At 45.2% G+C, this 19,747-nt stretch overlaps 1 protein-coding gene across 1 annotated transcript; it reads left to right on the forward strand.

Annotated features, from left to right (window-relative positions):
• Positions 1–190: 190 nt before the first annotated feature.
• On the forward strand, positions 191–18,395 carry Cct5 (chaperonin containing TCP1 subunit 5). Its single transcript, XM_070042174.1, has 11 exons — positions 191–375; positions 5,336–5,396; positions 5,968–6,132; positions 8,030–8,228; positions 10,726–10,918; positions 11,232–11,381; positions 13,959–14,078; positions 14,687–14,872; positions 15,517–15,654; positions 16,712–16,892; positions 18,200–18,395. The coding sequence occupies exons 1-11, from the start codon at positions 271–273 to the stop codon at positions 18,325–18,327; spliced, it is 1,626 nt and encodes a 541-aa protein (XP_069898275.1). The 5' UTR covers positions 191–270; the 3' UTR covers positions 18,328–18,395.
• The last annotated feature ends 1,352 nt before the right edge of the window (positions 18,396–19,747 follow it).

Below are 19,747 nucleotides of genomic sequence, written 5' to 3' on the forward strand. Positions count from 1 at the left end.
CATGGCTAAATTAGTGCTAGACTTGTGGGCTCGAGGAGTTCCGGCCTCGAATTCCCCCCTACGGCCTTCTGGGTGATGGAAGTTTCCAAAGGCCGGCGCTTCCAGAAGGTACTGTCTGGCGTTAAATTAATCGCCGTTGAAAAATAAGTCTCGCGGGAGCTGCCCTGCGCATGCGCGCGCTGTGGATCCTTTCCCGCGAGAAGGCGGCGCGTTCGCGGTTCCGGGAGTGGTCTCTGCCGGCGCTGGGCAAGTAACTCCTGCTGCTGCACCATGACGTCCGTGGGGACCCTCGCCTTCGACGAATATGGGCGCCCTTTCCTCATCATCAAGGACCAGGACCGCAAGTCTCGTCTTATGGGACTTGAGGCCCTCAAGGTAACGGCCCGGGGCCCGCTAGCTGGGAATGTAGGCAGACGGCCGCCGGAGCGCCTGTGCGCCTGCGCGAACCTGGGAGCGGTTCTGCCATGTGCTGCCCGGAAGGGCCGAGCACCTCCTCCTTTCGGGGAGTCGGGGTCCGCGCTTGGCGCTTCCTTGACGGATGGGGGGTTAGGGTGTGCTGCGAGCGCCCTCGGAGTCGGGCGGGGCAGCCTCACTGCGGTTCCCGGAGGAGCCTCCCGCTTCCCCGCACCGCGCCGGCCCTGCCCGGGTCCCGCCCCGCATCGCACCGCACCGCGCTCCGGGAGAAGCCGCGGCCGCCTGGCCCGGCCACGCTGATCTCCACCTGCTGTGCTCTCAGCAACCCCCAAAGGGGAAGGACGTGTTCTTTGTCTCTTTCTTTGTAGATGTGGCCCTTCCCATCCCTGAGTGCATTTGCGAATGGTGCACCCCTAGACTCGGCGCCCTAAAAACTAGCGTTACTCCTCAAGGTAGAAAACTCGTAAGGACGAGTGAGTGGCAGGAAAGAGGAGGCCCCCAAGGGCAATATTTTTGAACAGGCGAGAGCTGGAGCCTCGAGAGATGGAACCGTTTGGGCAGGAACACGCAGGACGGTCAGTTGAGTGGAGGAACAGTGTGATGGTTCCAGTGCATCACTGGGTACTGGAGGCTATAATCGTTCGTCATGAATGCTCCCCATAGCAGACTTATTTTTTTGTCGGTCTGAACTCTGGGCCTGGGCGCTGTCCCTCATCTCTTCAGCTCAAGGCTAGCGCTCTACCACTTGAGCCACAGCGCCACTTCCCTCTCTTCCTGCTTATGTGGTGATGAGGAATCGAACTTAGGGCCTCATGCATGCAAGGCAAGCACTCTACCAACTGAGCCACTTTCCCAGCCCTTTCAGCAGACTTTTAAGTAGAGCAAATCAACATTTGATACAAAGTGAAAAAAAGGGATAAGGAAGGCAAAGGAATTTGAATCCGTGCAAAGCTAGAGAAGGAATGAAGGCTAGATGATGGATCACCCACACATATGTGCACCAGATCTGAAATGTGCTTCTTTATTTGGTGTCTTGTGGTTTTTACTTAAACTGGTTTAGAAATCATAGAGGTCCTCAGACTTAAGACATTGCAGTTTTTTCATCATGCTGAAGACTTGATAGCTATTAAATAGGGTCATTTGAAGAATTGGCCACACTGTAGTTGAGTCTTGATAATCAGTATCTGTTTGTTTTCCAGGGCTAAAAGAAGTTGCAAGCTATCTGCATTACACATTCAATTTCATTTTTCACCTAAACAGACTCCCAGTACATACATAACAAGTTAAAGTTAGAGCCAGGAGGGAGCTGGTGGCTCACAACTGTAATCCTAGCTACTTAGGAGCCTGAAACCTGAGGATCGTGGTTCAAAGCCAGCCCAGCCAAAAAAAAAGTCCTGTAAAGTACACAGAAAAAAGCTGGAAGTGGCACTGTGGTTCAAGTGATAGAGCACTAGCCTTGAGCAAAATAAGCTCAAGGACAACACCTAGATCCTAAGTTCAAACCTCAGGACCAGCAAAAAATAATAATAAAAATCATTACAGCTGCCATTTTGTGTTAATTATGGGTTGTTGCATGTACGCTCACTTTGAAATGGTTGAGTTTGCAAAATCAAACGCTTAGAACCAGAGTAGTTGAGAACTTAGACAAAGCTACTAAAGAGCACAGTGGTGGTCTAAGTCCATTTCTGAGTCAGAGGTAGGGATCTGGAACAGTGTAGTAAGACTGCACTTTACTGGCATTGCTAACCAGTGTCCATACATTGTCCTGTTGAGAGACAACAAATTGACCCCAACCCAAGAAACATTTGCCTATGATTATTATCCTCTTTAAAATTCTATTGTTTCCTGGAAGTGATGCTGTGGCTCAAGTGGTAGAGAGCTATCCTTGAGCAAAAGAAACTCAGGGATGGTGCCCAAGCTCTGAGTTCAAGGACTGGCAAAAGACAGGGGCCTCCTGAGTTCTGTAGGCTTAGGCTACCAGTCCCCTGCTAGTTGTGTCTTTTACAACATAATAAATGGGGTATCAGATAAGGATTATTGAACGTTTGAGTTGTTTCTAGTGTGTGTGTGTGTGTGTGTGTGTGTGTGTGTGTGTGTGTGTGTGTGTGTGTATGCACGTGCGCGCGCACACACACCTGGCGGGTGGGGGTGAGGGGGACATGGCAGTACTAGAGCTTATACTGGGCTTGGGCACTGTCCCTCGGCTTTTTTACTCAGGACTACTAGCACTACCACTTGAGCCACAGCTCCACTTCTGATTTTTTGGATGGTTATTTAGCGATGAGTGTCATAGGCAGGGACTTGGATGTGCTGCTCCTGCTGGCTTCAAACCACCTACAGACTGAGCCACTGGCACCCAGCTTCAATTGTTAAAAGGTTGATTGGCTCACAGCTCAAGCTGATAGATCATATCTATGATCATATCTACTCAGGAGACTAACATCTAGGGATCTTAATTTGAAGCTAGTCTGAACAACAACAAAATTCTGAGACTCTTTTCACCAATTAACTAGCAAAAAAGTCAGAATTGGACATGAATCTCAAATGATAGAGCACTGGCTGTGAGCATAAGAGTGGGTCTCAAGTTCATACTTCAGTACTGCCGCCCAGGTTTGCTCAGGATTTTGCTGGGTGGGGAGCTTTCTGTGTATCACTTCTGAGGGAATGAGAAGATATTTGAGGAACAGTCACAGCCTGTTGTCCCCAAAAAGAAGCTAAGTCTGGGATGTGAAGAGCTTTGAAAACAAAGGTGGCACTCTTCAACTTGAGCATATCTGCGGAGAATCTGGCTAGCTAGATGTTTGGTGAACCTGAATCAGAGGAGTGAAACAAAACACATCTTGGCATTCCAGAGGGTGCTTTGGGTCTCAGTTGGGTTGGTGATGGCAAGAGTGGAAAAGAAAGGAAGGAGCCTATAGGAAGGAGCCTATTTTGGAGCAAATAGCCTAGTTATGTTTGGGAGCATGGAAGATCTTCTCAAGCTTGGTTACCTTTAGGTTTTTGTTGCCATTAGCCTAAATTTTAGTGGAAGGAGCCTGGCAGGAGAATTTCCCCACAAAGTAATGAACCTGCAGTGAGGCTACCATTGATTTTCCTAGAAGGTGGAAATCAGGATTTAAGGCTATTTGGACAATTTCATGAGCATTTGTTTCTCTAAGGTTGGCCCACTTGAGTGCTATTGAAGCCCTGAGTGTAAGGATATGTACTTGTAACCCTACAAGGGGAGACCAAAGGCCATGACACACTGAAGACAACATTGTAACCATAATACCTTGAATGGGTAAAGGTTACACTTTTTCCCTTAACATTTAGAGCCATAAAAGGCAGCAAGTATTTTGTTAAGACTCTTCAGTTGTATATGACACTTCGCTGTATAGTAACTTTTCTTAAAAATACAAACAGTAAGGCTGGGTGCTGGTGGCTCACCCCTGTAATCCTAGCTACTCAGGAGGCTGAGAACTGAGGGTTGCAGTTCAAAGACATCCTAGGCAGGAAAGTCCATGAAACTCTTATCTCCAATAAACCACCAGAAAACCAGAAGTGGCACTGTATCTCAAGTGGTAGAGTGTTAGCCTTGAGCTGAAGAGCTGAAGGACATCTCCCAGGCCCAGAGTTCAAGCCACATAACCAACAATATATATAATATATATATATATATATATTCATACACACACATACACATACAGTACTTGGTTTATTAAGGGGTCATGTTCTAAAACTGACTCAAAACAAAGCAAGCTAAATACCTTCCTCAGCCAACAAAATCTTAGAGACAGGCACAAGTGGATCATACCAGTAATTGTAGTTGCTCAGGAGGCTGAGCTCTAAAGAACATGGCTCAGAGACAACTTTGGCAGATAAGTTCATGAGACTCATCTCCAGTTTACCACTGAAAAGCTGGAAGTGGAGCTGTGGCTCGAGTGGTTGAGCACAAAAGCTAAGAGACAGTGCTCAGGTCCTCAGTTCAAGCACTCCAGGACATACAGAATCATGAATCTTTTTACTGAATCTGTAACTGAACCATGATGCCTTGATCTTTAAATTTTGTCTATAAAAAGAAGAAAGATTTCCACTTTCCCAAGCTGTAAGGCAAACCGTATTTTGGTATCTCTCCTATTTGCCGTATTACCTTATCTACTTCTCTTTTCCCCTTAAAACATAATTTGTAACTGGTTGCCAGTGACTCGTGCATGTAATCATTGCTCTTCAAGAGACGGAGATCTAAGGATCATGGCTTAAGCCAGTCTGGGCAGGAAAATGTGAGACTCTTATGTCCAGTTCAGTTAATTAGCCAAAAGCCAGAAGCAAAGCTGTGGCTCAAGTGGTAAAATACTGGCCTTGATCAAAAATGCTGAATGATTGCACCTGCCACTTAGTTAAATGGAGTGAGAAGGATACCAGATAATTTACTCTAGTATTTCTGATGGCTAACTCTGAGCTCTAATTGGAATTTCAAACGTGGAAGATTTTTCAGGCACAAGAATAAGCGGGGTAAACAGAACAGTCTACCTGATGTGTGCCCTCAGAATCCCTGCTCATTGGTTGTTTACTATTCAAGACTACTTCGGCAGGCAAGGTTGGCTGTGTGGAGATCCTGTTGGCCGAGGAAACTGTTTGTACAGTGGGCCTTGGTGTCAGAGTTCACGGTGCTGCATGTTTACAGTTAGACTCTGCAAGACCTATGGTTGGTGTGTCTGTGTTTACTGTCAAAGGGATTATGAAAGGACCTACCACCTTGCTGTTAAATGAGATGATACAAAGAACTTGGTTCATAGAACTTGCAAATGTTAACAGCACTTAGATGTATAGCCTCTAAATGTAGAAATTTCTAGAGAGTAGAAAAAGGTTTTATAAGAAGCTAGGTGCTTCTACCTATTAATAATTTGTATCTGAATATTTGCTTTTTTGGTGTTTCATTTAGTCTCACATCATGGCTGCAAAGGCTGTAGCGAATACAATGAGAACATCACTGGGACCAAATGGTAAGAGCCCTATGTATTTTTTAACTAAAGTTTTAAATTGTAATCAATACAGCCTCTGGAAAGGTGGAGGAGGGAGGGAGGTTTGGGCTTTAGTTCAGTTGTAGACTGCTTTTCTACAATTCATAAGGCTCCAGGTTCATAAAAGAAAGCATCTGTTAGAAATGTGCAGGGAGGAAGTGTGAAGCTACTCTGACCCAGACATGGTATTTAGTGTGTTCCAGGCTTGTTAAAAGTTATAATGTGCATTCAGCCTTTTCTCCCCTGTGGTTTAGCCAGATAGCTCTTTCCAATGTGCTGATTTTGGTTAGCCATTCTAAGAATGTCTTAATGCAGAGGGCTGGGAAGGTGGCTCAGTGGTAGAGCGCTTGCCTTGAAATGCATGAGGCCCTGGGTTCGATTCCTCAGCACCACATAAGCAAAAAAAAAAAAGAATGTCTTAATGCAGAATTTTTTTATGCTGTTGAATTATTTGTTTCTAATAGTGTAAAGATGATAAGTGATGGAGGAGTGTATCTTTCTAACTACTTCTTGGATTGGTTGCCCAGAAACCTAAACATTGTTGTCTTCTAAGGGCTGGATAAGATGATGGTGGACAAGGATGGTGACGTGACCGTGACCAATGATGGCGCCACCATTCTAAGCATGATGGATGTGGATCATCAAATTGCCAAGCTGATGGTTGAACTGTCGAAATCCCAGGATGATGAAATTGGAGATGGAACCACGGGAGTGGTTGGTAAGAAGATAAAATACCCTTTAAGTTTTAATTTTACACAGACTACTTACACATCAGCCTGCACTCAAGTTTTACTATCCATATAATAAACTGAGTGGGTCAGTGGAAGATAACAGCTATTTAAAAATCAATCACAGGGTAGTATTTTCTCTGAATCATATTATGAGGATGGGTTGGACAAATCCAAAACAAGTGGTCTAGACTTCAAAGCTTAAGTCTGGAGGAAATGAGGGCGTTAAACAATATGACAGGACAGCCAGTGATAATGTGCAGTTTTTGATTGGGACTGGTCAGTTTGTTGAGTTACAAAGAAGGGATAGGGAGCCTCTGGCCCTGGAAGTCATTCAGTGTGTGATGGGACAGGCACCACAGGCACCTAATGTTACACTTCTGCTGCTCCAGGCCTGTCAGGCTGTGTTGATAATTGTGTATGGTCCACAGATGTTTGGGGTTTTTTGTTGATTTGTGCCAGTCCTGGGGCTTGAACCTCAAGCCCTGGATGCTCTCCTTGAGCTATCACTCTGCCACTTGAGCTACAGCTCCATTTATAGGTTATTGGTGTTTCTTTGGCTCTAAGAGTCTCATGGACTTCCCTACCTGGGCTGTCTTTGAAGCATGATCCTCAAATCTCAGCCTCCTGAATAGCCAAGATTACAGGCATGAGCCTCCAGCACTCAGCCACAAAGAATGTTATAAATATCCAACTGGCCCTTGCATAAAAAAGGTTCCTTGCCCCTCAAGGATGTTTGAGACAAGTGGGTGGACTTGATTATGGATTATGGATTATGTAGTAGTATCAATGTTAAGTGTCCTGGGTATTACTGTTAAATTGAAGTTTTGTTGGAGAATATCCTGGTTCTCAGGCTACATGCTAAAATACAGAATTCTAACTTTCTGCAGCAGATTCCCAAATGATTGAACAAAGAACAAATAAAATAGGACCTGGTGGCAGTCTGTAGGTAGCACTGGGCAAAAGCATATGAGATAAGCCAGAAGGGCTACAAGTGAGGCACAGCTGATAGTATGCTTGCCTGGCGAGCATGGAACCCTGAGTTAGTTCAGAGCACCAGTACTGGTCCCCCTCCCAACCAACTGTACCCTGGCATGTGGTGCATGTCTGTAATCCCACCCATCCAGAGGGTTTGAGACCAGTGTTAGAAAAGTTGATCCTGGCCCTACCTCAAAAAACAAAATAAGAACAATTGGGCTCCAGGTATGGCTCAAGTGGTACAGTGCTTGCCTCTCGTACCGTAACAAAAAATACATACGTGTTTGACAGGCATCAAAATGAGCGGAAAGGAAGGGAGGGAGAGTGAATTAAAAAGACAGATTTGTCAGTCCTCTTAATACCAGGATTATTTCATTATTTCCCTAGCCCAGGAATACTGCTTGTTTTTCCTTTAAAACTATTCTTGCAGGCACCGGTGGCTCATGCCTGTAATCCTAGCTACTCAGGAGGCTTAGATCTGAGGATCATGGTGAAAGGCAGCCCAAGCAGGAAAGTCCAAACCACCAGAAAACCAGAAGTGACACTGTGGCTCAAGTGGCAAGAGCACTTGCCTTGAGCTGAAGAGCTAAGGGACAGTGCCCAGGTCCAGAGTTCAAGCCCCAAAACCAACCCCAAAAAATACATAGATATGTGTATACATAGATATGTGTATATATTATTCTTCCAATATTATATTTTCTAGTTAACATGTCACTCAGGGAGAAGTAACATTTGTCTATAAGAGAAGACCCACCAATTAGACCTTCACCAGAATCAAAAGTGGGGATGGAGTCCCTTTCAGAATAGTCTGTTCGGTTTATTTCCAGGGTAGCTTCTAGCTCGTATTGATTGTCCTACTCTAAAGGTTTGTGTTTTTCCTAAACTAGTGGTCTGTTGCTCTGCCTGCAGTGCTGGCTGGTGCTTTGCTGGAAGAAGCTGAGCAGTTGCTGGACCGCGGCATCCACCCAATCAGAATTGCAGACGGCTATGAACAGGCAGCCCGTATTGCTATTGAGCATCTGGACAAGATCAGTGACAATGTCCTTGTTGACAGGGTTAATACTGAACCCCTGATTCAGACGGCCAAAACTACACTGGGCTCCAAAGTGTGCGTGTCATGTTGGTAGAGTTACAGTTACACATTGTATATGAGAACCATTGGTTTCTAAAGGCAACAGTCAATTGGCTGGTGCTTGGTATTGATTTTAAGTTTCTGTGATTTTGAATCCCCTTGTTTTTAATGTGGATGTAGATAATATGCATCTTGTGTTTTCATTGGAGGCTGACTTTACTGTTGGGTTTTAAATCGTCAGGACAATATTTGTATACTTAATAGTACTTTAGTAGTTTAAATTTTTGACCTATTTGGTCATTCTGCCAATTGTCATGACACTTTCTCATGTTTTTCTGCTAGAAAGTCATGGTAAGGGCTTACAAATTTTATTCAAGCAAATTCAGGAGTCCACAGTTTCAATTTATACTAAGGAGAGAGAGGCTTCTTTTACTAAAACTTACTTATTGTCCGCACACATTCGTTACAGTAGGGGAGTTTCAATGTGACATTTTCATACATGCCTGCAATTTACCGTCAACCTCGCCTCGCTCTTTGCCTTCTCCCTTAAAACAGTTTCAACAAGTCTCATTCTGTTTTTATATAGAGATATAAAGTACTTCACCCACACCCATCCTTTTTCATCCTCTCCACCCCTGTTGATACCTATACCCAGCATGGCCTTGTATGTGTGTTTTTACCAAGTAGTTTCCCCATGTAAATGGCGACACACATGCATATGTTTGTTTTTTTTTTCAGTCGTGGGGCTTGAACTCTGGGCCTGGGTGCTGTCCCTAGCACTCTACCGCTTGAGCCACAGCTGACTTTTTCTGCCTGGGCTGGCTTTGAACTGTGATCCTCAGATCTCAGCCTCCTGAGTAGCTAGGATTACAGGCCTGAGCCACCGGCGCCCGGCATACACATGCATATGTTTTGATGAGAATAACCCCTTCTATTTCTCTTTCTCTGACCCCTCATCGCCTGTCATTCAGCACCTTTCAGTGAGATGACTTAGCAATCTTCACACATAGATGTAAAGTATCTTAGTATTACAGCCAAGGAAAGATAGTCTTAGTTGATTTGCCAGGTGATTTCAATGTTTGCATAATTGCTTCTGTTTGCTGGCTTCCCTGGTGTCACCAAGGCATAAAATCAAAACTTATACAGAATTGCCATAAGGTAGTATAACTGTAACAATGAAGTATGGTAAGCTGGGCACCAGTAGTTCATGCTTGTAATCCTTGCTACTCAGGAGGCTGACATCTGAGAATCACAGTTCAATCAGCCAGGCCAGGAAAGTCCATGAGCCTTTTTTTTTTTTTTTTGTCGATAGTGGGGCTTGAACTCTGGGCTTGGGCTCTGTCCTTCAGCTGAAGGCGAGCATTGTATCACTTGAGCCATAGCACCACTTCCGGTTTTCTAGTGGTTTATTGGGGAGATAAGAATCTCCTGGCAGGCTTTGAACAGCAATCCTCAGATCTCAGCCTCCTGAATAGCTAGGATTACAGGCGAGAGCCACCACGCCCAGCGGACAAATGATTTTATTTTTTAATTTATTTTTTTGTCATGGGGCCTGAACTCTGGGCCTGGGCACTGTCCCTCAGCTCTTCAGCTCAAGGCTGGGTCACCATGAGCCGTCTCTGGCCCACTTAAGTCCTCATGAAAAAATGGTATTCTTATTACTTAAACTACATGAATCTTAACCTTTCCGTTTAAGCTGAACCTGGTCTATTAGAGCCCTTATATAACCCAGCTGTATTCTCCCACCCCACCCCACCCCATTCCCCTTCACCCCCAGTCCTGGGGCTTGAATTCAGGGCCTGGGTACTGTCCCTCATCTTTTGCTTAAGGTTAGCACTCTACCACTTGAATCACAGCACCACTTCTGACTTTTTCTGTTTATGTGGCATTGAGGAATCGAACTCAGGGCTTCATGCATGGTAGGCAGGCACTCTACCGCTAAGTCCACCCAGCTGTATTTATAGGTCTTTGCTATAGAAAATGCTCAGATTGTCTTGATAGTGGTCAAATGAAAACAGAGGAAAATACTTTGCTTTGATGTTGACATTTTTGGCTCCCTGTTTCTCTTTTCTGGATGACATGAGATGTCAGACATTGCATTTTAAGTGCTAGGCTTCCCTGTGGTTTTTCCGGACTAAATTTATCCAGCAGTCTTCAAGTGTTAACAGCTCAGATTTAGTACTTTGCCTACGTGATTTGTCTTTCCTATTTTAGTTGAACTTAGGAAACTATTGTTAAAATGTTTGTCCCATGCTACATTGGTCTTTTGTGTACCTTAAGGAAACGGTAACTTTCAGTTAGTAAAAAGTGAACATTTTTCTTCACTCACATTATGGTCCACTCTTGGGGTCCATGGACTAGGTTGATAGTTACTGCCCCCAAATGGTTGAAAATGTAGGCTATAATCTCCCTTTATAGAAAAGTGGACATCTTTAGATTTGCAAAATACTGTGAATTCTATTCGGTGATGGGTTCTGCTCCGGTCACAGCAGTTGTGAAATGTATGTGAGAAGTTCTGTGGTGTTTTTATCAGGGTTAACAGCTGTCACCGACAAATGGCTGAGATCGCTGTGAATGCAGTCCTCACTGTGGCCGACATGGAGCGGAGAGATGTTGACTTTGAGCTCATCAAAGTGGAAGGCAAAGTGGGCGGGAGGCTGGAGGACACCAAACTGATCAAGGGCGTAATTGTGGATAAAGATTTCAGTCACCCTCAGATGCCGAAAGTAAGTCACTGCTTTCATGGCTTCATTCTGTGTTAACTCTCAAATCCATTTGATAGGAGCTGGGTGTCTGTAACTCATGCCTATAATCCTAGCTGCTCAGGAGACAGATCTGAGAATCTGTCTATGCAGATAAATCTATGAGACACTTCTCTTCAAATAACCAGCAAAAGGCTGGAATTGCAAAATATCTCATGGTAGAGCATCAACTGTGCGCCAAAAAGCTAAGCAAAAGCACACAGTCCTGAGTTTAAGCCCTGGTACTAGCACCAAAAAAACTCCCAATGTGTTGAATTGTTTTTCTTTTTCTCCATAGAAAGTGGAAGATGCGAAGATTGCAATTCTCACATGTCCATTTGAACCACCTAAACCAAAGACAAAGCACAAGCTGGATGTGACCTCTGTGGACGACTACAAAGCTCTTCAGAAATACGAAAAGGAGAAGTTTGAAGAGATGATTGACCAAGTAAGTAGCAGTCCTTAGTGAACAGTAAACTCCCGGACGACAAGATTTCATACATGAGTGTGGTTAGTGTGGCACTAACCTTAGTTGCCATCTTGATGCTTCATTTTTTTGGCTACAAATAGCAGACAGTATAGTCTGTTCAGGTGAAGTCATAAAAATAATAACATGAGTCAAATGGGCCTGCATTTTGGCAAAGCAGTTCCTTTTGGGAATCTACTGGGGAATTTTAAGCACTAATCCTTTAGGGTATGTGAACAAAGATGATGGTTGGAACATTATTTATCATAGCAAACACTAAAGGTTTTTTATTCTCTTAGGGAGTTACTGGATTCACTTTTTTTTTTTTTTTTTTTTTTTTTTTTTTTTTTGGTCGTGGGGTTTGAACTCTGGGCCTGGGCACTGTCCCTGTACTCTTCAGCTCAAGGCGAGTGCTCTACCACTTGACCCACAGCATCACTTCCGGTTTCCTAGTGGTTTATTGGAGATGAGTCTCAGGGACTTTCCTGCCCAGGCTGGCTTTGAACTGTGATCCTCAGATCTCAGCCTCCTGAGTAGCTAGGATTACAGGCATGAGCCACTGGCGCCTGGTTCATTTTTTTTTTTTTTAATTTTTTTTTTTATTTTGCCGGTCATGGGGCCTGAACTCTGGGCCTGGGCGCTGTCTCAGCTCTTTAGCTCAAGGCTAGCGCTCTACCACTGGAGCCATAGCACCACTTCCAGCTGTTTCTGTGTATGCGGTGCTGAGGAATCGAACCCAGGGCTTCATGCTTGCAAGGCATGCACTCTGCCGCTGAGCTACTTTCCCAGCCTCTGGCTCATTTATTTCTTAATGGTGCCTTTTATTGTAGGCACTGGTGTATAACTGAACCAAACTCTTGTTAACACAGATACTGCTCAGAGAAGGCCTCTAGGAAATGAGAGTGCCGTCTGTGAGGAGCATTCCTGGCTGAGGCAGGAGCATGGCTCACTTGCATAAGAATAGCCAGTGACTGGTTGAAGCCTATTGGCAACCTCTGAGCTGGGCCAGGGGAATAGTGGCTGAGACACTGAAGGAGAAAATGACAGTTGGAAGTTTGGATAGGTCAGGTTGGGCATTCGCAGGTGGCTAAGAAAGAACCACTGCATACTGAATGCTGTTGATTGTTGATAGCCTGCATTCCTAGAGGGCAGATAGATACCAGGTTGGGGCGGGGTGGGGAGGGGAGGGGATTTGTCCTGCAATAAACCATTCAAGTGGTCTCCACGGGAGGGCCGGTCTATTTGTCACATTGCCTTCTTGAGAAAAAGCATTTGTAGGCCTTTACTTGCACAGTGGATATGTGCTTCTTACCAGAAGCATTCCTAACCACAGCATTTAGAAAGCAGAGACAAAAAGACCGTGAGTTCAAAGCCAACCTTAGCTCTACAGATCATTCATTAAGAAGCAATGTTGAGCTGGGTGCTGGTGGCTCATACCTGCAATCCTAGCTACTCAGGAGACTGAGATCTGAGGACCACAATTCAATGCCGGGCAGGGACGTCTGTGAGTCTCTTATCTCCAGTAAACCGGCTCAGGTGGCAGAGCACTAGCCTTGAGCTGAAGAGCCTGAGGGACAGCATTCAGGCCCAGAGTTCAAGCCTCATGACCACCAAAAAAATAAAAAGCAAGGTTGCTTGTCTCTGGATCTGTAAACAATTCTTTCTTGATCCTCGGAGTACTGTTCCATTCCAGTGAGGTAAGCAAGGGGCAGAAAAACATGTCATAACACTGATTTTATTTCAAGCACACAAGTGAAAAATACTTTAAGTGCTTAGGACAGGGCAGAGCTGATAAACCCACCGGGTGGGCATTGGCTTTCTTGACACGTCTTTGTCTTGCTTCTTAATAGTGAGTTTGGCATGAATTATTGTTTGTAGCTAGAGATTGGAACCAATAGAAAAATAAGCATTCGTGTGTTTCCCTCTTTCTCTTTTCTCTGCTTCACCCACCCCCTCACTCCTGGACCTGGGACTTGAACTCTGGGCCTTTTTGTCCAAGACTAGCACTCTACCACTTGAGCCATAGCACTACTTCCTGCTTTTTCTGTGATTAATTGGAGATTAAGAGTCTCATAGACTTTCCTGACTGGGCTGGCTTTGAATTGTGATCCTCAGATCTCAGCCTCTTGCCCCAGCTAGCTTCAAATTACAGTCATCAGATCTTGGCCTCCCAAGTTGCTAAGATTACAGGAGTGAGCCACTGGTGCGCAGCTTCTCTGTTTTGTTTGCCAGCCAGTCCTGGGGCTTAAACTTGGCCTGGATGCTGTCCCTGAACTCCTTTTGCTCAAGACTAGCACTCTACTACTTGAGCCATAGTGCCACTTCCTGCTTTTTCTGTGATTAATTGAAGATAAGAGTCTCACAGACTTTCCTGAGTGGGCTGGCTTTGAATTGTGATCCTCAGATCTCAGCCTCCTGAGTAGCTAGGACTATACGTGTGAGCCACCAGCACCCAGCTTTTATTTGTACCTACATGACAATGATGCATCTTTTTTTTTCCCAAACTCTGTATGTAAGGCTTAATTTTTGTTAATATGATTATGGAATTTCCTTTCCCAGATTAAAGAAACTGGTGCTAACCTAGCTATTTGCCAGTGGGGCTTTGACGACGAAGCCAATCATTTACTTCTTCAGAACAACCTGCCTGCGGTTCGCTGGGTTGGAGGACCTGAGATCGAGGTAGGGAGCCCCACAGGAGCACCTTCCTGGGCGTGGGGCTGAGCTTTGGGTGTGCACAGGATTCTGAAATAACTGACCTCATGCGAGGCTTGGGTTAGGGGAGCAGTAGGAGCTAGAGAGCAAGGAAGTGCTAGAAGCATGGCATCTTGAATAGCTTTCCAGTCCTCTCCCCTGGCCTTCTTGTTGCCTTTCTGTGGTGACTGAGTACTAACAACCCTCCTAGCATGGAGGATGTGAGCTGAGGGAGGGAGGGCTATGCCAGTAAGAGCCGGGCAGCGCCAGAGGAGACCAAGACACACCCAGCACTTTAATCTGTTCACCTAATGAGGTACTCACCATGCACAGGAAATTTTCCCCCCATCATAGTACAGTAAGGAAGTGGTGCTGTGGCTCAAGGGGTAGAGCGCTAGCCTTGAGCTGAAAAGCTGAGAGACAGTGCCCAGGCCCAGAGTTCAAGCCCCACGACTAACAGTTAAAAAAAATAGTACAGTAATTCTGTTGACAAGGGAGTCCTAGGTTAGGTTTAGCTTACTTGTGACCCAGTTTTGAAAGATCGCCAGTATCCACCAATACTTGTCTTCATCCTTCTTTCTGCCCCACCCAATTAGCTGATTGCCATCGCCACGGGCGGGCGGATAGTTCCCCGGTTCTCGGAGCTCACAAAAGAGAAGCTGGGCTTTGCCGGTCTCGTACAGGAGATCTCATTCGGTACAACTAAAGACAAGATGCTGGTCATCGAGCAGTGTAAGAACTCCAGGGCCGTAACCATTTTCATTAGAGGAGGAAATAAGATGGTAAGACTTCCATTCTTTGTTCTGATTTTTAAGGACATTCTTGGCTTTTTTGCACATAATGAATTTGACTAAGATAAAGTTATTATTTCTTTTAAAAAACCATTTTTCTCAAGCAATGGTGTATCATGGGGTAAAGTTACAGAAGACTAGCTGAGCATGGTGATAATTGCCTGTAAAGAGTTCAAGGCCAGCCTGGGCTCCATAGTGAGGTGCTGTCTCTGAAACCAGAGGCTTAGGGTTGTAGTTCAGTGGCAGTACAGTGGTCCAGCATGCACAGGCCCAGGGTTCAGTCTGTAGCCCTGCAAGGAAAAAAAATTACTAAATACCACTAAGATGCCAAGTTGCTTTCCTGCTGTCACTTAGAGAGAAAATCGAAATAAATGCTAATGAGATTTTTAGCATATTGTGATAAATGTAGATTGTTGTAAGAATCTTTTTCTAACTATGTTATGAGAAGGAAAGGTATGATAGAGATTGGGATAACCTACCCTTTCTATTTGTTTTTAACCACGATGGTTAAAAAGATGGACCCTTGAGAATATTGCTGGGCTTGGTCAGCACTTAGCCTAACCCAGACATAGCAGATACTTGGCTCTGTGGCAAATGGTCTTGGCCACACTAATTTACATAGAATTTCTCCCCAGATCATTGAGGAAGCAAAACGGTCTCTTCACGATGCTTTGTGTGTCATCCGGAACCTCATCCGTGATAATCGCGTGGTATATGGGGGAGGTGCTGCAGAAATCTCCTGTGCTTTGGCGGTCAGCCAAGAAGCAGACAAGGTAAAAGACTTAGGCACCTTAGGCACTTCTAGCTTGTGGAATACCACAACTGCTAACTGAATGAACAAAAGCAGCCTGAGTCATATGTAATGGATTTTAACCTAAATTGATTCTCATGCTATACCTTATTCAGGTCACTGTAAGTTAGTATTCCTTGGCCATTTTCAGCCATTCCAGATTAATGGAATGATTTAAAAAAGTAAGCATCTATATCTTTATTGTGTAGTGAATGATTGCTTGATCTTCTGATGTGTTAAAAAGACTCAAGCAAGCTAGGTGCTAGTGGCTCACGCTTATAATCTTAGCTACTCAGGAGGCTGAGCTCTGAAGGATCACAGTTCAAAGCCAGCCTAGGCAGGAAAGTCTGAGATTCTTAATCGCCAATTAACTTCCAAACCGCTGAAAGTAGAGCTGTGGCTTAAAGTGCTAGAGCATCACTAGCCTTGTCCACAAAAGCTTAGGGACAGCACCCAGGCACTTATCTCAAGCTCCAAGACTGGGGGGGGGGGGGGGGCGGGATGCATGCCAGCAGCTCCTGTCCTCCTAGTTACTCAGGAGGCTGAGATCAGAAAAGCATGGCTTAAGCAGGCATGGGTAGAAAAATCTGAGACTGAATCTCCAATTAACCAGTAAAGTGTCAGACTGGTGGTAGGATTCAAATGTTTAGAGGTACAAGTTACAAGTGAAAAAGCCAAGCAAGAACAAGCGGCCTGCTGGGCACTGGTGACTCACCTGTAATCCTAGCTGTTTAGGAGGCTGAGATCTGAGGATTGCGGTTCAAAGCCAGCTAGGGCAGAAGAGTACCTGTGAGACTCCAACTAGCCACTCAAAAACTGAAAGTGGCACTCTGGTTCACAGTGGTAGAGCACCAGCCTGAAGAACAAGAGGTCTTAAAGATCAAGCCTCTGCCATCACACACAAACACAGACACACACACACTGTTCAGGAGACCTTATTCTTAAATTCTTCATGAGTTTTTCACTTTGTAGTATAGTTAGGCTTACCTATAGTAAGTTTGGTTTTGCCGCATGTATTCACCGCCCCTGTGCCTTGCCAGTGCCCAACCTTGGAGCAGTACGCCATGAGAGCTTTCGCAGATGCATTGGAGGTCATCCCCATGGCCCTTTCCGAAAACAGCGGCATGAATCCCATCCAGACCATGACTGAAGTCCGAGCCAGACAAGTCAAGGAGAACAACCCTGCGCTTGGGATCGACTGCTTGCACAAGGGGACAAATGGTGAGGGACTGTCCTGCTCTTTGTGTGACATGTATATTTGTATTTTTACATTTAGTATTTGTGTACTGTGTGCATGTATAGCATAATACACAGTGGGTTTTCATCTCTTCATGTCCACAAACACACTGGGTAGTCAGGTCCTGGGATGTGGAACGTTTAAGTTGATTACCTAAGGAATGATCCGTTGTAACAACATAAAACTCAGTTTGATAGAAGCGTAACTGCAGTGTTTCCAAAGAAATGTTATAATGTTCTAATTCCTGTTGAACACAACCCTCTATCAAAGTGGTTCTGATGTCATACAGACTGTGAGTTGGACTGTTGAGTTTATGCATACTATATGGTGATATCCCAAAGATGATGGCACTGACTGTTGTGAAGGACAACCAGCTTTGTCATTTGTTTGGGGTGGGGGGGAGCCTTTTAGTTTCTTGAAAATGTGGCCCTGGGATTCCTGTATGCGGGAGGCCATTTCCGCATTCCTGTGAGTCAGTATCAAGCACAGGATTTGACAGTTCCCACACAGAAGTGGGTGTATGTTCTGACTTCATGCTGGGATAGGTCTCAAGGATTGTAATAATAAAACACATCAGACATGCATTTGATGTCTCTGAATTGAAAGTCTCTGGGTATTAGCATCTTTTTTTTTTTTTGCCAGTTCTGGGACTTGAATTCAGGGCTTAGGCACTGTCCTTGAGCTGCTTTTACAGTACTCAAGGCTAGCACTCTACCACTTGACCCACAGCACCACTTCCAGTTTTTTTCTGTGTATGTGGGTCCTGAGGAATTGAACCCAGGGCCTCATGCATGGTAGGCAAGCACTCTACCACTAAACCACATTCCCAGCCTGGGAATTAGCATTTCTTTTTTTTGGGGGGGGGGGTCCGGTCGTGGGGCCTGAACTCTGGGCCTGGGCACTGTCCCTCAGCTCTTCACCTCAAGGCTAGCGCTCTACCACTTGAGCCATAGCACCATAGCACTTCAGCCTTTTTTTCTTTTTGCTTATGTGGTGCTGAGGAATCGAACCCAGGGCCTTATGCATGCAAGGCAAGCGCTCTATCACTAAACCACCTTCCCAGCCCGGAATTAGCATTTCTCAGGAATATTTTGCATTTCGGCACCTTCGCAGGTTGGGAGTCCTTGCAACCTTGTTGCCTCAGCTTCCCTTGTAACTGGGGCTGCAGGCCTTGCAGGCCTACACCGCCATGCCCACCCATACTTCTTAACCTATGTAATCCTTATGTTGAAGCTGCTTGTTGATACCAAGTGTGTGTGCTAAGATTAACTCCTTTGCTTGTATTTTTCAGATATGAAACAGCAGCATGTCATAGAAACCTTAATTGGCAAAAAGCAACAGATATCTCTTGCAACACAAATGGTCAGAATGATTTTGAAGATTGATGACATTCGCAAGCCTGGAGAATCTGAAGAATAAAGAAAAAAGGTAGACATGTAGCCGAAAGATCCACTGGTGTGATTAAATAAACAGGTCTCCTGGGTGCCTCTGCCGTTATTTACCACGTCCTTTCTCAGACACTGGTGGGGGCTCACGAGGCAGCTGCTCGCCTCTCACTTGGTCTCACGTGTTCAGAGCTGGGTAAGTGCAGACATAGTGTCCCTGGATTTTGTATTCACTATAAGGAGATCTGTTGGAGCAGCCTTTGTCTTCTCTTCAAGAAACACTTACTGTAAGATTAATTAAATGCTGCCTTAATTGAAGGATTGGAGATTTTTTTCAATGTAAAGTTTCAGCAGCTTAAATGTTCTTGGGATTGACTTCAGCATGGGGAGGAATGATTCTCTGCCCGTCAAAATGGTGGGTCCTTTGGTTACAGAGGTGAGTCATAGACAATAAGTATGATCACTAGGCTAATCGAACACACCTGTTGGTACTGTGCTGGGAGAACCGCAGTGTGTGGCAGGGTGAAGTGAGAGTTAAGCAAAGGGGATGGTGAGACGGGTCGTTAACGGCGGTTCCCTGGCTTGGTGGGCAAAGCCATGCCCCAGCAGGTGCTCAGAGCACAATTTCAACACTGTTGTTTTCTTGATAAGAGGACAAAGGAGGTGGAGGTTGGAGTTCATTGTACAAAAAATAAGGGAGAACTCTTCAGAACTAAGGGGAAGAAGTGGCTTTTTGTACAGCTGGACTTGGGACTGCTGCTTCCTGCAGTAGCACCAGCCACAGTGGTCCTAGACCCTCTCAGGGCCGTGGCACAGTGAGGACCACTTAGTCTGAGTAAGTAAGTTCCTGTCCACACCGCACACAGCTTTCCATCATCTGCTGGCATCTCTCTAGTAAGTTGTAGAACAGGTTTGTTCTGAGCAGTCTAGCAGCGTTCCAGTGCTGCTACCGTATTCTGCCCCTACATGCTATGTGTGGTTCCCTGGACTTTTCTAAAAGAATGGTTTTTCCAGAAAATCATGGTGGCAGCGGCAGTTACATGCCATGCAGACCAGTCAGACCCCTAGAATTAGGAACAACCCTTAAATTGGCGTAAGTGACATTGAGGGCTGTGAAGCTGGACACAGCCACTTACAGCTACCATGTCCTTGTGTTTTCTGTGTGTGTAACATCGTGGAGTGCTTTGCTGAATCTTGAGGATTCAGAAATACTTGTCAGTTTTCTTCCTAAATGTAGTTTGTTCATGTGACCATACGTTTAGGAAAGTGCCATTTGCGCCTCTACATTCTGGTCCGCCTGTGAGTGCAGCCACTATGCGTTCAGAATCCAGTCAGACCTGCCTAGTCAGCTCTCCTGACCTTGTTTCCCCCCTCCAGGCACAGATGCCGGCCTGCTTGGCAGTAGGACAGGAAAAGTGTGGGCTTGCACTGGGCCTGGCTGGAATTCACAGCAG

Source organism: Dipodomys merriami, unplaced genomic scaffold, assembly GCF_024711535.1.
Source record: "Dipodomys merriami isolate MVZ:Mamm:240054 unplaced genomic scaffold, mDipMer1.0.p SCAF_32, whole genome shotgun sequence".
Taxonomy (NCBI): domain Eukaryota; kingdom Metazoa; phylum Chordata; class Mammalia; order Rodentia; family Heteromyidae; genus Dipodomys; species Dipodomys merriami.

Bases quoted from the DNA above. Each gene is read 5' to 3' on its own strand.
- Cct5 (XM_070042174.1), top strand. From the start codon at position 271: ATGACGTCCGTGGGGACCCTCGCCTTCGACGAATATGGGCGCCCTTTC. The intron at 5,397-5,967 runs GTAAGAGCCCTA...TTGTCTTCTAAG, and splicing joins AACATCACTGGGACCAAATG to GGCTGGATAAGATGATGGTG. The intron at 10,919-11,231 runs GTAAGTCACTGC...TTTTCTCCATAG, and splicing joins GTCACCCTCAGATGCCGAAA to AAAGTGGAAGATGCGAAGAT.